Here is a 15511-nt window from a genome sequence, read left to right as displayed (position 1 = left end):
GGGGTAGTACTGGTGGTTGGTTTAGATGCGGAGTTGGAAGAGTATGTTGCTTTCACTCCCTCTTCTTGACTCCAGCCTCATTGGGATACAGCTGCTATAGAGTATTGAGGGCAGTCATAGAATTAGGACTTACTGGCTTTCATGAGGAAGTCAAAGGAAATTATTCTTCTTTATCTAGTAAAATTCATTACATTAAGTATCTACTTTTATGTCTGATAATATATGCTGGTATTGTGATTGACAGAAAAAAATTAAAAAGTATTTCCTATTTGCACTTTTATTAAGAAGGAAAAGAAAGCATGTAATCAAATATTAAATTGACTATGGACAGATGGGAAGTCCGGCATGAGGAGGTAACCACTTGAGCTAACTCTGACCGTAGTTGACTATGATTATGGGTCGAAACATCTACATCAATAGGTGGTCATGAGAGAGAGTGTTGAAAATATTGTTTCAGGAAAGGAACTTTTGTAAAATTTTGTGAAATTTTAAAGTCTTGGTTAGTTGGAGAGAAGAGTTGCAGTTACTGGGATGGGAATGCTGAAATAGGTAAGTTGTATGAAAGGTACTTCTCAACTACTTAGCTAGAGTGGATACCCCATGCATTAAGAGATAGATTTTAGGCCGGGCACGGTGGCTCACGCCTGTAATTCCAGCACTTTGGGAGGCCGAGGCGGGCGGATCACAAGGTCAGGAGATCGAGACCATCCTGGCTAACACGGTGAAACCCCGTCTCTACTACAAATACAAAAAATTAGCTGGGCATGGTGGTGGGCGCCTGTAGTCCCAGCTACTCAGGAGGCTGAGGCGGGAGAATGGCGTGAACCCGGGAAGTGGAGCTTGCAGTGAGCCGAGATTGCGCCACTGCACTCCAGCCTGGGCAACAGAGCGAGACTCCGTGTCAGAAAAAAAAAAAAAAAGGTTTTAAAATATTAAGATAGTTGACTTGGGGCTAGATTAAGTATGACCTTGAATTTCAGATTTAGAAGGTTGAACTTTGTCCTGTAGATGCTGGCTGTAAAGAGCCAGGGAAGGATTTTGAGATGTGAGTTTTAGGACCTCATGTTTTGGGAGGAGTAGCCTGGTAATGGAGGGTGTATTGAACAGAGTAGGCCAATTCCAAGTCTGTTAGGCAGAGGCAGAATGGAGTGAGGGAGAGAGTATTCTACTTATTAGAAAACATAGCCTGTAATCCCAGCTCTGTTATCAGTGTCCGATATATGATAGCAAGTCGTCTCTGGACCTTGGTCTACTTGTTATAAAATGGTGAGATCAGAATAAATAATATATAAAGTCCCTGCTAACTCAGAGATGTTCTGCTTCTGTGCTGCTGTAATTTTGCATGTTAAGGTGAGAAGGATTTCTGAATGATGGCACTGGGAGTAATTAGAATGGAACTGAAGAAAAGAAGAAGTTTTTAAGAGTGAATCATGATTTAGTGAATGAGAAGATCTAGGCAATGAGTAAGAGAAAAGGAGAAGGGAAGGTTTTCATTTAGGATTTTCTGTATGGAACTTACTGGCTCTCCCCCAGATCACCAAAGCTGAGTATATCTGAGTGAATGATAATGGCTTTGACAAGTTAGGACAGCCATTACATAGATAAGTTAACCAATTAAATAAATATTTTAAGATTCATTTCCACCCTTAAATGTTGGTAAAAGCAATTATAAATTCGTTTAGGTTTTTTCTCCAAATATTATCAGTGTCTTGAGAAATATTTTAAATTTATTTCCAGGTTTTCTTCTTTACCCTGATTCAAAATAGGCAATTCAAACATGCCTAAGGTTTAAAAATGATGAGGTTTTAAAAATAATGTTTCTAAAGGCATTTTGAATTGCAATCATATCTTAGTTCAATTTTGGAAGTGTAAAGTAAAATATATTGTAGATGGTAAAGACTCACATTAGGTTAACTTGGATTCATCTCCTCTCCTTATTTGTTGCGTAGTTGAGGTATAAGAGTGAAAACAATTTTTAGGGAAATGTTTACAAAAATTTTGTTGTCTCAAAGTAAATGAATAAAAACATATTTAGTAAGCTATGATAATATTATATTGAATTAAAAATAGAGCTGAATTTATTTTACTATCCAGAAGACATGAATATATTAAACACATTTTCACTTAAATCAGTGACTGTTTAAATAATTTTAGTAAAGAAGATAGAGAAATGATTTGTAAGGCAAATATTTTATATAATTTAAAACCTATTTCATTTTAGTAACATAAACTTCAAAAATGATTTAAAAGTATCTAGCAGCAACAATATATTGAAATGAGGGGTTCCTTTATTTATTCATTCAGTACGCGTCTTTTTGAGCACTTGCCTGTGTGGCACTGTTATGCCCTGTGGATAAAAAGTTGAAATCTCTTTCTCCTCCGTGAACATAGTCTCATTAAAGAGGAAACAGGCAAGTAAATCACTATAATGTTAATAAGTGATTTAATTGAGAAATACTCGAGGTTTCATGGGAATAAAGAGGAATTTCTTTCTGTCCCTGCAAGGGGAGAAATCTGGTTGAGTGAATCATGATTTAGTGATTCTTTATGACTGGTTCATAAAGAAGGTGTGATTTTTGAGTTGAGAGTCTAAGGATGAGTAGTTTTTCAATAAGGGAGGGAAGGGCATTCTAGGTAGATGGATGATCATATTTAGGCCATGATATAAGAAAGAATATGAACTCAGGAATCTGCATATAGGTCAGTGTGTTTATAACAGTGGTTTAAAACATGCAAGTGGGAAGAGATATGGCCAGAATCATGAGGAACTGTTGTCCATGTCAGAGGCTTTGACCTATATTTATCTTTTAGATGAGGAGAGCTGTAGAACGTTTGTAAGCCTGGGCGTAACTACCAGATTTGCACCAGTGAAAGGCCTCTTTATTTATTTAAATTTTTAAAATTTCAGTAGCTTTTGGGGTACACGTGGTTTTGGTTACATGGATTCATTGTACAGTGGTGAAGTCTGAGACTTTAGTGTACCCATCACCTAAGTAGTGTACCTTGTATCCAATATGTAGTTTTTAGCCCACACCCCCTTTTCCACCCCCTGCTTCTGAATCTCCAAAGTCCATTATAGTATTCTGTATTCCTTTGCATACCCGTAGCTCAGCTTCCACTTATAAGCGAAAACATGGTATTTGGTTTTCCATTCCTCAGTTACTTCACTTAGAATAATGGTGAAAGGTTTCCTCAAAGCAACAGAGGACTCCTTGGAAGGGAATGATGCTTGAGGCCAATACCCTGTTAAAATTGTCTAGGGAGCCAGTAATGATGAATTTAACCAAGGCTGTCTGTGGTGGTAGAAATCGAGAAAAAGAGCAAGGAATGAAAGATATTTTAGAAGAAAGCATTGAGAAGACTTGGTGGAAAATTGAATTACCTACTAACTGGTGCACTAAATTTTATATCATCAAACTCGATGTACCTAGAATTGGTTTAACTAGGTTTTCAAAATTTTTGACAGTTCAGACACTGATACGTGACTGTCAAGTTATCAGAGAGACTAAAGAAGACCAGATTGCAGAGCTAAAAAAGATATGTGAACAAAGTACGGAATCTCTAAATAATGACTGGGAAAAAAAGGTAAGCTACATAAAATACTAATGGAAAACATAAAAGTTTATGCTTCCAAGTAACATATTTAATTCTAAAAGTAATAGATTTCACAGAATATACAGAAAAGTATAAAAAATAACTAAAATTCTAGGCTGTTTAGAAATAGCTACTGTTCATGTTTTGGTATATTTTCTTCTGGAAGTCTATGGTCTATATAATAGTTTTCGTTTAGAAAATATTCTTTTGACTAGCTCTTGAATTTAATTAATATTCTGGATTTCTTATCAGCCAACAGATTTTAAACAAAATTAGTTAAATAGCACTAAAACAGTTTTTGGAAATTAAGCCATTTTAATTTTGTATTTGGGCCATTGGAGCATTTATTTCCTGAAATTGTAGATAATATAATATGGACTAGAATTTATTGTATAAGCTTATTTTATTTTTGATTGACATGTAATGATTTTACATATTTTTAGGGTACAGTGTGATATTTCAATACATAGATACATTATATACTGATAAAATCAGAGTAATTAGCATTTCTATCACCTCAAACATTTATCAGTTCTTTTTGGTGAGGACATTCAAATTCCTCTCTTCTAACTTTTTGAAATATATAATAAATACATTATTATAAACTATAATCACTATACTGTGCATTAGAAAACCATAATTTATTTCTCCTGTATTATTAGTCCATTTTCATACTGCTATAAAGAACTGCCTGAGACTGGGTAATTTATAAAGGAAAGAGCTTTAATTGACTCACGGCTCAGCATGGCTGGGGAGGCCTCAGGAAACTTACAGTCATGGTAGAGGGTGAAGGAGAAGCAAGCATCTTCTTCACAAGGCGGCAAGGAGAATGAACACAGGAGGAACTACCACACACTTATAAAACCATCGGATCTCATGAAAACTCACTCACTATCATGAGAACAGCCTGGGGGAACTGACCCCATGATTCAGTTACTTCCACCTGGTCTCTGCTTTGACACATAGGGATTATGGGGATTACAATTCAAGATGAGATTTTGGGTGGGGACACAGCCAAACGCTATCAATAACTGTAACATTATACCTGCTTTTTAACTTCTCTCTGTCCCCTTTCCTCCCTCTCCTCCCCTGCTTCTTGTACTCGCTGTCTGTGCTCTACTTCCATGAGCTCAACTTTGAAAATTCCACGAGTGTGATTATGTATTTGTTTTTCTGTTCCCAGTTTATTCCACTGAACACAATGTCCTTCTAAGTTTGTCCGTGTTGTTGCAAATGGCAGGATTTCATTCTTTGTTATGGCTGAATAGTATTCCAGTGTGTGTGTGTGTGTGTGTGTGTGTGTGTGTGTGTGTATGTGTGTATGTGTGTGCATATCTATCATATTTTCTTTATCCATTCATCCTTTGATGGGCACTTACGTTGATTTCATATCTTGACTATTGTGAATAATGCTGCAGTAAATGTGGGAATGCAGATATCTCTGACATATTGATTTTGTTTTCTTCAGATATATATCTAGTAGGGGGATTGTTGGATCATATGGTAGTTCTATTTTTAACTTTTTAAGGAACCACACTGTTTTCCCTAATGGCTGTACTAATTTGTATTCCCTCTAGTAGTATATAAGGGTTCTCTTTTCTCTATATCCTCACCAACACTTGCTATCTTTTGACTTTTTAATAATAATCATTCTAACTACAGTTAGATGATATCTCATTGTAAGTTTGGTTTGCTTTTCCCTAATGATTAGTGAGGTTTAGCATTTTTCATATACCTTTTGGCCATTTCTGTGTCTTCTTTTGAGAAATGTCTATTTAGGTCCTTGGCCTAAATAAGTCATTAGGTTATTTTTTAATCATCAGAATATTTGTTTTTTTGCTATTGAGTTGTTTGAGTTTCTTATATATTTTGGATATAAATCCCATATCAGATGTATAGTTTGCAAATGTATTTTCCCATTCTGTAGGTTGCCTTTTCACTCTGTTGATTTTTTTTTCCATGCAGAAGCTTTTTAGTTTGATGTAATCCCATTTGTCTTTTTTTTTCTTGCTTTTGTTGCCTGTGCTTTTGAGGTCCTGTACAGAAATTGTTGCCTAGATTTATGTCATGGAGCTTTTCCTCTATGTTTTCTCCTAGTAGTTCCATAGTTTTGGTTCTTCCATTTAAGTCTTTAATTCATTCTGAGTTGATTTTTGTGTATGGTGAGAAATACAGGTCTAATTTCATTGTTCTGCATGTGGATATCCAGTTTCCCCAGCACCATTTATTAAAGAGACTATACTTTCCCCATTGTATGTTCTTGGCATTTTTGTCAAAAATCAGCTGGCTGTAAATGTGTGGATTTTTTTTCTGGGTGCTTCATGCTGTTTTATTGGTCTGTGTGTCTGTTTTTATGCCAATGGCATACTATTTTAGTTACTACAACTTTGAAGTATATTTTCATGTCAGTTACTGTGATGCCTCCACCTTTGTTCTTCATGCTTAAGATTGCTTTGGCTATTCAGAATCTTATTTGGTTACATGCAGATTTTAGGATTGCTTTTTGTATTTCTGTGAAAATGTCATTGATATTTTGATAGGGATTACATTGAATCTGTATATTGCTTTGAATATTATGGATACTTTATTTCATTTTTTAAAAATAATTTCAGCTTTTATTTTAGATTCAGAGGGTAAATGTGCAGGTGTGTTACATGGTTATATTGTTTGACAGTGAGGTTTGGGATATGAATGATCCCATCATCCAAGTAGTGAGCATAGTGCCCAACAGTAGTTTTTCAGCCTTTGTCCCCCTCTTTCCTCTAGGAGTCCCCAGTGCCTATTGTTCCTATTTTTATGTCCATATATACCAATGTTTAGCTCCCACTTGTAAGTGAGAACATGCTTGGTTTTCTGTTTCTGCATTAATTTGCTTAGGATTATGGCCACCAGCTGCATCCACATTGCTGCAAAGGACATGATTTCATTTTTTTATGGCCATCTAGTATTCCGTGGTATATATGTACCACATTTTCTTTATCCAATCCACCATCGATGGATATCTAGGTTGATTCCATGTTTTTGCTATTGTGGATAACATGGCAATGAACATACAAGTGCATGTGCCTTTTTTGTAGAATGACTTATTTTCCTTTGGGTATATACCCAGTAATGGGATTGTTGGGTCAAATGGTAGTTGTTCTAAGTTCCCTGAGAAATCTCCAAACTGCATTCCACAGTGGGTGAACTACTTTACGTTCCCACTAACAGTATATAAGCATTCCTTTTTCTCTGCAACCTTGCCAGCATCTGTTGTTTTTAATATTTTAAATAACACCCATTTTTACTGGTGTGAGGTGGTATCTCATTGTGGTTTTGAATTGCATTTCTCTGATGACGTGTGATGTTGAACATTTTTTCGTATGTTTGTTGGCCACTTGTATGTCTTTTTTTGAGAATTGTTTGTTCATGTCCTTTGCCCGCTTTTTAATGGGGTTATTTGTTTTTTGTTGTTGAGTTGTTGAGTTGTCTGTAGATTCTGGATATTAGACCTTTGTCAGATACATAGTTTGCAAATATTTTCTCCCATTCTGTGAGTTATCTGTTTACTTGATAGTTTCTTTTGCTGTGCAAAAGTTCTTTATTTTAATTACGTCCCACTTGTCCATTTTTTATTTTTGTTGCAATTGCTTTTGGGGATTTAATCATAAATTCTTTACCAAGGTCGATGTCTAGAATGGTACTTCCTAGGTTTTCTTCTAGGATTTTTATAGTTTTAGGTCTTATACTTAAGTCTTTAATCTATCCTGAGTTAATTTTTGTATTTTGTGGGGTATCCAGTTTCATTCTTCTGCATATGACTTGCCAGTTATCTCAGTCCCATTTATTGGATAAGGGGTCCTTTCCCAATTTTTTTGGTCAACTTTGTCAAAGATCAGATGGTTGTAGGTGTGCATCATTATTTCTGGGTTCTCTCTTCTGTTTCATCGGTCTATGTGTCTGTTTTTATACTAGTACCATGTGGTTTTGGTTATTACAGCCTTATAACATAGTTTTAAGTTGGGTAATGTGATGCCCACTGGCCTTGTTCTTTTGTTTTAATTTGTTTTTGAGACAGGGTCTTGCTCTGTCACCTAGTCTGGAGTGCAATGGCACCATAACAGCTCACCACAGCCTTGAACTCCTGGGCTCAAGTGATCCTCTTGCCTCAGTCTCCTGAGTAGCTGGGACTACAGGTGTGCATTACCACACCTGGCTAATTTAAAACTTTTTTTTTGTAGAGGTGGGGTCTCACTATGTTGCCCAGGCTTGTCTTGAACTCCTGACCTCAAGCGATCCTCCTGCCTCAGCCTCCCAGTAGTGCTGAAATTACAGGAATCAGGCACCATGCCTGACTCATTCTTCTTGCTTAGGATTGCTTTAACTATTCAGGCTCTTTTTTGGTTCCATATGAATCTTAGAATCATTTTTTCTAATTCTGTAAAAAATGACATTGGTAATTTGATAGGATAGTGTTGAATCTATAGATTGCTTTTTAGTTGGCTCTTTTCTAGTTTTTATTTTATTTCTAGTCATGTGGTTTTTCTTTCTCACATTTTGGTTTTATCTTTTTTATAAATTTGGCATATTTTTGTATTTGATTCAAGGACATTGTGTACCTAGCAGGTCCCCTTCTTTCCTTTGTCTGAATTCCCTAGTTTCATATATTCTAGTTTAAATTGTCAGGTATTTGAAGAGAAGAGGCTTCTGCCACTTAAAAGGGCACGTCTTTTTCTTTCTGCTGGATTAGTAAAGCTTTTTTTCTGGTTATACAATAAATAGTGGATGTGTAAATACGTAAACCTGTTTGAAGTTTTTTTTTTGTTTGTTTGTTTGTTTGTTTTTTTTTTAGAGTCTTGCCCTGTCATCTAGGCTGGAGAGCAGTGGCGCAATCTTAGCTCACTGCAACCTTCGCCTCCTGGATTCAAGCTCTTCTCATGCCTTAGCCTCCCAAGTAGCTGGAATAACAGGTGTGGCCACCACTGCCTGGCTAATTTTTGTAGTTTTTGTAGATATGGGGTTTTTCCATGTTGGCCAGGCTGGTATCGAACTCCTGGCCTCAAGTGATCCTTCCGCCTTGGCCTCCCAAAGGGCTGGGATTACAGGTGTGAGCCACTGTACCTGCCCCCTCACTGAAGGCTGTGTGTGTGTGTGTGTATGTGTGTACTGTAATTTTGTGTAAATCTGGGCTGAGATGAAAACTGAGTATAAGCAGGACAGGCACCAAAATTAATAAGCACATGATAGATTCACTTTGTTATTTATGTAGCCATTCATTCAACAATTATTGTGTATTCTACATGGACAAGGTGATATATGTATGTGTGTGTGTATATTCCCTAATAGAAATATGCATCCTATGTCTCTCACCTTAAGTCCCAGTTATTCAACTACCTATTTAAAATCTTTCCTTGGTCTGAATTCCATCATTGTCCCTAAACTTCATCTTTTTCCTTTGTTGCTAAAATGGGTATTCCCTTTTTCCCTATCCCATGGAGAATACCTATCCCATGGAGATGCCTATCCCATGGAGGGATATACCTACACAGTAGGGTATTCTCTATGGGATAGGGATCAACTCAGCTACTTAAAGACTCTTCTTTTTGCTCCAGCTCACACATCTAATGCCTTGCCAAGTTCTGTTAATTATCCATCTTTTGAATGTATCTGCCACTCTTCCTTCCTTAGTTCAGGAGACCCCTGTCTCTTGCCTAGATCACCTGTAACTGGACTCTACCTCCAGTCTGTCCCTCGTCATTCCATGTCCCACAATACAGCCAAATTGGTCTTTCACAAACACAAATCTGGTTGACCTCACAACCATGTTTAAATCACTCTAGTGGTTCCCATTGTCCTAGTGGCTCCCATTGTTTCCTTAGTTCTTAGGACTTACAAGGCTTTTCATGATAAAGACTCTGGTGATCTTTCAAGCCTCATCTTTTCTCACAATTCTTCTTCCAGTCTTGACTTTTGCCCCAGCTGTCAACAAGTTTTACTGTTCTAATCTGTGGGCCTTTAAAAAATATTGAGTTATGATTTACATGCCATAAAATTCACCTTCTTAAAGTATACGATTCATTGGTTTTTTTGATATATTCACAAAGTTGTGCAACTTCCACCACAATATAATTTGCAGACCATTTTCATCGCCCTAGAAAGAAACCTTTATCCATCAGCAGTCAGTTACCACTCCCCACACCCCAGGCTCTTCAACCACCAATCTACTTTTTGTCTTTATAGATTTACCTATTCTAGACATCCCATATAAATGCAATAATATAATATGTGGCATTTTGTGACTGGCTTCTTTCACTTACCGTAATGTTTTTAAGTTTCACCCTCATTGTAGCATGAATCAATAGTTCAATCAGTTTTATGGTCAAATAATATTGCGTTGTATGGATAGACCACATTTTGCCTATCCATTCATCAGTTGATAGACATTTGAGTTGACTCCACTTTTTGGATATCGTGAATAATGTTGCTGTGAACATTTGTGTGTGTTTTTACATTCTCTCAGGTGTAGTCCTAGGAGTAGGATTCCTGGGTTATGTGGTAACTCTGTTTATCTTTTTGATAAATTTTTTGAGGAACTGCCAAAGTGTTTTCCACAGTGGCTGCGCCATTGACCTGTGGGGTTTTGTAATACTTTTCCCTTTATTTGGGACAGATTTCTGTTGCCTCTGGGTCTCCTCTGGCATGAGCCAACTATATGGTTGAAGACAAATATGTAGGATGCTGGGAAGGGCATTTGTGTCTCCTGTACCCATTATCAAACTCTGGGTAAAAATTCTTCTTGAGAATTCCTATGGATCAACTCACTGTTATATCCTATGGCTTCATAAACTCTAGCAAGATTTGTATCCTATAGCCTAATAATATTTGCTACTAAGATAGTTTATCCCTTAAAGGAACATTTGCCCTTTAAAGCCTCCTAGACTGAGTGACCTGGACTCCAATTGATTGTTAGGTTTGGGAAAGTGCTCACTGATGCATTATGCCTGGTACATAGCAGGTACTAATAAAATTTGTTGAATGAATACATTTTAATCACCTCTGGTTAGACTATGAGACCAGATGCCTATCTAGTTCTCAAACACATCAGCCAAGTAATAGCATACTTGTTTTTGCCAGTGCCATTTTTACCCTTGTAGTCTCAACTACAAATTCCTTGGATGAGTGTTGTAGACTGACTTACAGACACCCCTCCGACAGCGACGGTCCCTTTATAAAACAACTGTGGAAGACACGTGAGAAACCACTAAGTGTTGATGGGCTATTAGATTTTTGACATTCAGCAGGCATATGTTCTAGGGGCTTTGGGAGACCATAAACATGAGGAAACCACTACATCATATAATTGCTCCTGTAAGTACAACTGTAAAATTCTAAGTGACTCCTTTAGAGCCCATTATCTGAGTTACTATCATGTCACTTGACAGCTATGAAGGAGCACTGAGATTTGGGTGCATTGTACCAGCTATGTGACTCACTTTTGAACAACAGACCTAATACTGCTTTACAATGTTTATTTCAGCAAAACTAAAAATTAGATACATCAGGGATTTGGGGGACCACTTACAAATAATCAAAACTGTGTATGTTAAACTTGCAAAATCCAGGAGTCTTCTGTATGGCTATTACTGAGCATCCTCATTCTTCCTATTCAGCTAGAAACTAGAAGAAGAGTTCTTGAGACCTTTGCCAGTACAATTATCATAATTATTGCCTGCATTCTGCCCTAGCTTCCATCTCTCACAGGTTTTCCCTGTCCTTCCAGTATCTTCCTAGTCAAATAAGAGTCCACACTGCCTGTATTGTGTCCTTTCTCTCTTCCCTATTCATAGGTAGTGAATCAAATGTATCATTTGGGGCCAGGCACGGTGGCTCACACCTGTAGTCCCAGCACTTTGGGAGGCTGAGGCGGGTGGATCACTTGAGGGTAGGAGTTTGAGACCAGGCTGACCAACATGGTGAAACCCCGACTCTACTAAAAATATAAAAAATTAGCCAGATGTTGTGGCGGCTGCCTTTGATCCCAGCTACTTGGGAGACTGAGGCAGGAGAATCACATGAACCTGGGAGGCGGAGGTTGCACTGAGCTGAGATTGCACCACTGCACTCCAGCCTGGGTGACAGAGTGAGACTCCATCTCAAAACAAAAACAAAAACAAAAAGCCAAATATATCATTTGGACTCTTTGGACTCCTGGTCTCTTCTATTGGGTAGGTGTGGGGTTGGATGCAGGGAATGGAAGTTAGACTTGGAATTGTACCCCCATTAAGATAAGTGAAGGAATGCCCACAAGGCTGGGAGCACAGATTTTCAACCCCTTTTGGAAGATGTCCATTGAAGCTTATCTGGACCTCCTGTATTTGCCTTTGTTTTCCTTACCTTAATTTGTGTAGAAATTTTAAAACCTCATCCATTTAAACAGTATATACATAATGATTTTTATAAATAAAGACCTCTGTACATGTAGTATACAATTATGCTTAGTCATCCTACCCATACTCTGTTTGGCTGATAAATGTGATCTTTTTGTCTGTTTTTGTATAGATTAGGGAATGGCTGGAAGTAATTTCTTGTTTGAGGTGCAGATAGGGGAGAAAGCAGTTTTTAACATTACTGGTGTACAAAATTCCATGCAAATAGGTTGAATAATGGGGACAATGGAACAATATTCCTAATTAGTAACAATATTATAATGTTTCTGTTTTCTCGTTTCAGACTAATACTAGTAATGTTCACTTGTATTATCTGCCTGGTTTATTTACCATTTCTACCTGAGGCAGATAATTCCTTTTAATATTTGTTCATCCATTAAAATTTTCAATTCAGGAAAGTAAGGAAAAATTAAGTGTTTGTTGATCCTGCTTTTTATATGATATCTTTACCTTGAATGTTTACTGGTGGTTTTTTATATCTTTTGGTGTTCAGGTCATCATATATATAAATAGAGGAATATAGATTTTTTCCGCTGAATTACAAAATAGTCAATTCCATAGTAGTAAAAGAGTCAACTCTTGATTTCCTGATGTAGCTTCACAATGCTGTAGCAGAAATGGAACAGGAAAAGTTTGATCTTCAAAAGCAACACACTGAAAACATTCAAGAATTGCTAGAGGATACAAATGTGCGTCTGAATAAAATGGAGAGTGAATACATGGCGCAAACACAGTCCACAGTGAGTCTTTAAACCTGTTCTTGACATCTTAGAACCTGTCTTCTCAATTTCCATGTCCTCATGCTTCCCTGATGTGCACAGTGTAGAAAGAAGTGTGTTACAGAATCAAAAGAAAAACTTTACCTTCCTACTCCATACAGATTTATGTGTGGCCATGGACAGACCCTTGAAGTCTGTGAGGGATTTGACTCTAATGTGTTTGATGCTGCTTTTTATTTATTATTATTATTATTTTTATTTTATTTTTTGAGACGGAGTCTCACCCTGTCACCCAGGCTGGAGTGCAACGGCATGGTCTTGGCTTACTGCAACCTCCGCCTCCTGGGTTCAAACTATCCTCCTGAGTAGCTGGGATTACAGGTGCCTGCCACCATGCCCAGCTATTTTTTGTATTTTTAGTAGACAGGGGGTTTCACCCTGTTGGCCAGGCTGGTCTTGAACTCCTGACCTTGTGATCCACCCTCCTTGGCCTCCCAAAGTGCTGGGATTACAGGTGTGAGCCCCTGTGCCTAGTCTTATTTATTATTTTTTAACCCTCAGAAGCCTTTATAAATCTTTTTTCTTCTTGTTTTTTTTTCCATTGACTTTCAGTTCAGAGATAATCTCTTTTCTTTTTTTTTTCCTTCGAGACAGGGTCTTGCTCTGTTGCCCAGGCTGGAGTACAGTGGCTTAATCTTGGCTCACTGCAACCTCTGCCTCCCAGGCTCAAGAGATTCTTGTGCCTAAGCCTCCCAAGTAGCTGGTACTACAGGTGCATGCCACAGCATCCGATTAATTTTTATATTTTTAGTAGAGACAGGGTTCCACCATGTTGGCCAGGCTGGTCTTGAACTCCTGGGCTCAAGTGATCTGCCCGCGTTGGCCTCCCAAAGTGTTGGGATTACAGTCATGATCAACCACGCCTGGCCATTTCTTTTCTATCTTTTTTAGTTTGTTTCATTTTTTTTAAATGGAAGACTTGATTGTTTTTCTGAAAATAATGCTAATGTGAAGGAAATCAAAGAGGGAGATTGGAGTAGTGTGACCACTCTGACCAGTGTTCTTAATAGATCATATTAACTCAGGAACCAGACATAGACATCACATGGGTAAGCCCAAAATGTTCCTTACTGAAGTAATTCAGGAAGGAGGTCACCACAGTCAGGCTACACAGCAGAGAGACCTGTGACACTGGTCAGGGTGAGATAGAGGATCCCCCAAAGAGACTCTTCATTGATTATATATATATATGGCTGTGGAGTCTAGGTCTGGGGAAGTGACTGTCTTCAGCTCTTTGGGAACCTGCCTTACATCTCAAGATCCATAAGCCTGGAACAGTTCTGCTGGAAGGCTACTCTGCATATGGATCAGAGCTCCTCATGTCCGTGGCCAGTGCATCGCATCAGTCTTGTTACTGATACAAATGGTCCCCTACTTAATGATGGTTTGACTTACAATTTTTTGACTTTCTGTTGGTGCAAAGGTAAGATGCATTCAGTAGAATACCAGATGCTCCTCAATTTACTATGGGCTTATTTCCCAGAATGGTTGCATGGGTACTTAAAGTGATGCATATTGCTTTTGCACTGTCGTAAAGTCAATAAGTCATGTAAGTCAAGCCATTGTAAGTTGGGGAACATCTATCTGTACATTCATTCTGTTCTTCACTTTCAATACAGTATTCAGTAAATTACATGAAATACCCTATACTTCATTATAAAATAGGCTTTGTGTTAGATGATTTTGCCCATCTGTACACTAATGTAAATATTCTGAGCACATTTAAGATAGGCCAGGCTAAACTATGATGTTTGGTAAGTTAGGTGTATTAAATGCATTTTTAAATTAATGATATTTGAAACTTAATGATAGGTTTATTGGGACATGATCTCATTTTAAGTCAAGGAGCATCTGTATGTAATATGACCTCATAGAATGGTCAAGTGTTGTATCCCAGGCATGAACTCTGTCTCATTTACCATTCACAACCTCCCCAGGCCAGCCTGGCTTGGTCCAAGTACTTTCTTGAATTTAAAGCTGTGGAATTTAAACAAGAGTTGTTACCCAGGCATATCACACATATATCTTAGAGTGTGTTACCTTGCACCCTTAGACCAGCACTAAGGTCTACCTCACATTGAAAAAGAAATGAGAAGTGGTATGCATAGTTGTTTGGAACCTGGACTTTAGGGTCAGACAGTTGTGGGTTCAAATCCCAACTCCTTAATAGCTTGAGTGTCATGTAAGCTCTTCAGATGTTAATTGTTCTTATTTGTGGAATAGAATAACAGTAGTACAATATAATGTCAGTTGTTGGAAATATTAATATACATAAATTAAGTATATAATATATACATATATTAATATACATAAAATATATTAATATGCACAATAATAAGCACTCAGATCATTATTAATATTATGTTCAAAAATGAAACATACAAGAATGACAAACAAGAGAGACATACAAACGAAAAAAGAAGGACTCAGTTTAAGAAGTTCCTAGCACTTTGGGAGACTGAGGTAGTTAGATTGATTGAGCCCAGGAATTCAAGACCATCCAGGATAACATGGTGAGACCATGTCTCTTAAAAAAAAAAAAAAAATTAGCTAGGCCCGGTGGGGTGTGCTTGTAGTCCCAGTTAGTTGGGAGGCTGAGGCAGGAGGATTACTTGAGCCCATTAGGTCGAGGTTGCAGTGAGGTGTGATTGTGCTACTGGACGCCAGCTTGGGCAATGGATCCAAAAAAAGAAAAAATTAACACATTTGTTT

General features: G+C 37.6%; 1 protein-coding gene and 1 long non-coding RNA gene across 52 annotated transcripts in view; one reads left to right on the top strand and one right to left on the bottom strand.

The window, feature by feature from the left end:
• CEP112 (centrosomal protein 112) overlaps positions 1-15511 on the top strand; it is a 599014-nt gene that overhangs the window by 137320 nt on the left and 446183 nt on the right. For 38 of the 50 annotated variants that reach the window (XR_010138342.1, XM_024234943.3, XM_054537262.2 and 35 more), the window contains 2 exons: positions 3467-3585; positions 12617-12760. Coding sequence is in view for 49 of the 50 variants with exons in the window: in XM_024234943.3 (XP_024090711.1) it covers positions 3467-3585; positions 12617-12760 (263 nt within the window). In the remaining variant the exon portion in view is untranslated. The remainder of the gene's footprint in view (positions 1-3466; positions 3586-12616; positions 12761-15511) is intronic. The other 12 variants (XM_063718881.1, XM_063718884.1, XM_063718887.1 and 9 more) reach the window with 1 other exon arrangement.
• The window catches only part of LOC129051420 (uncharacterized), a 93469-nt gene that overhangs the window by 65818 nt on the left and 12140 nt on the right, over positions 1-15511 (bottom strand). The gene's annotated exons all lie outside the window — the stretch shown is intronic.

Source organism: Pongo abelii, chromosome 19, assembly GCF_028885655.2.
Source record: "Pongo abelii isolate AG06213 chromosome 19, NHGRI_mPonAbe1-v2.0_pri, whole genome shotgun sequence".
Lineage (NCBI taxonomy): Eukaryota > Metazoa > Chordata > Mammalia > Primates > Hominidae > Pongo > Pongo abelii.
This window is presented reverse-complemented; position numbering and strand designations above follow the sequence as displayed.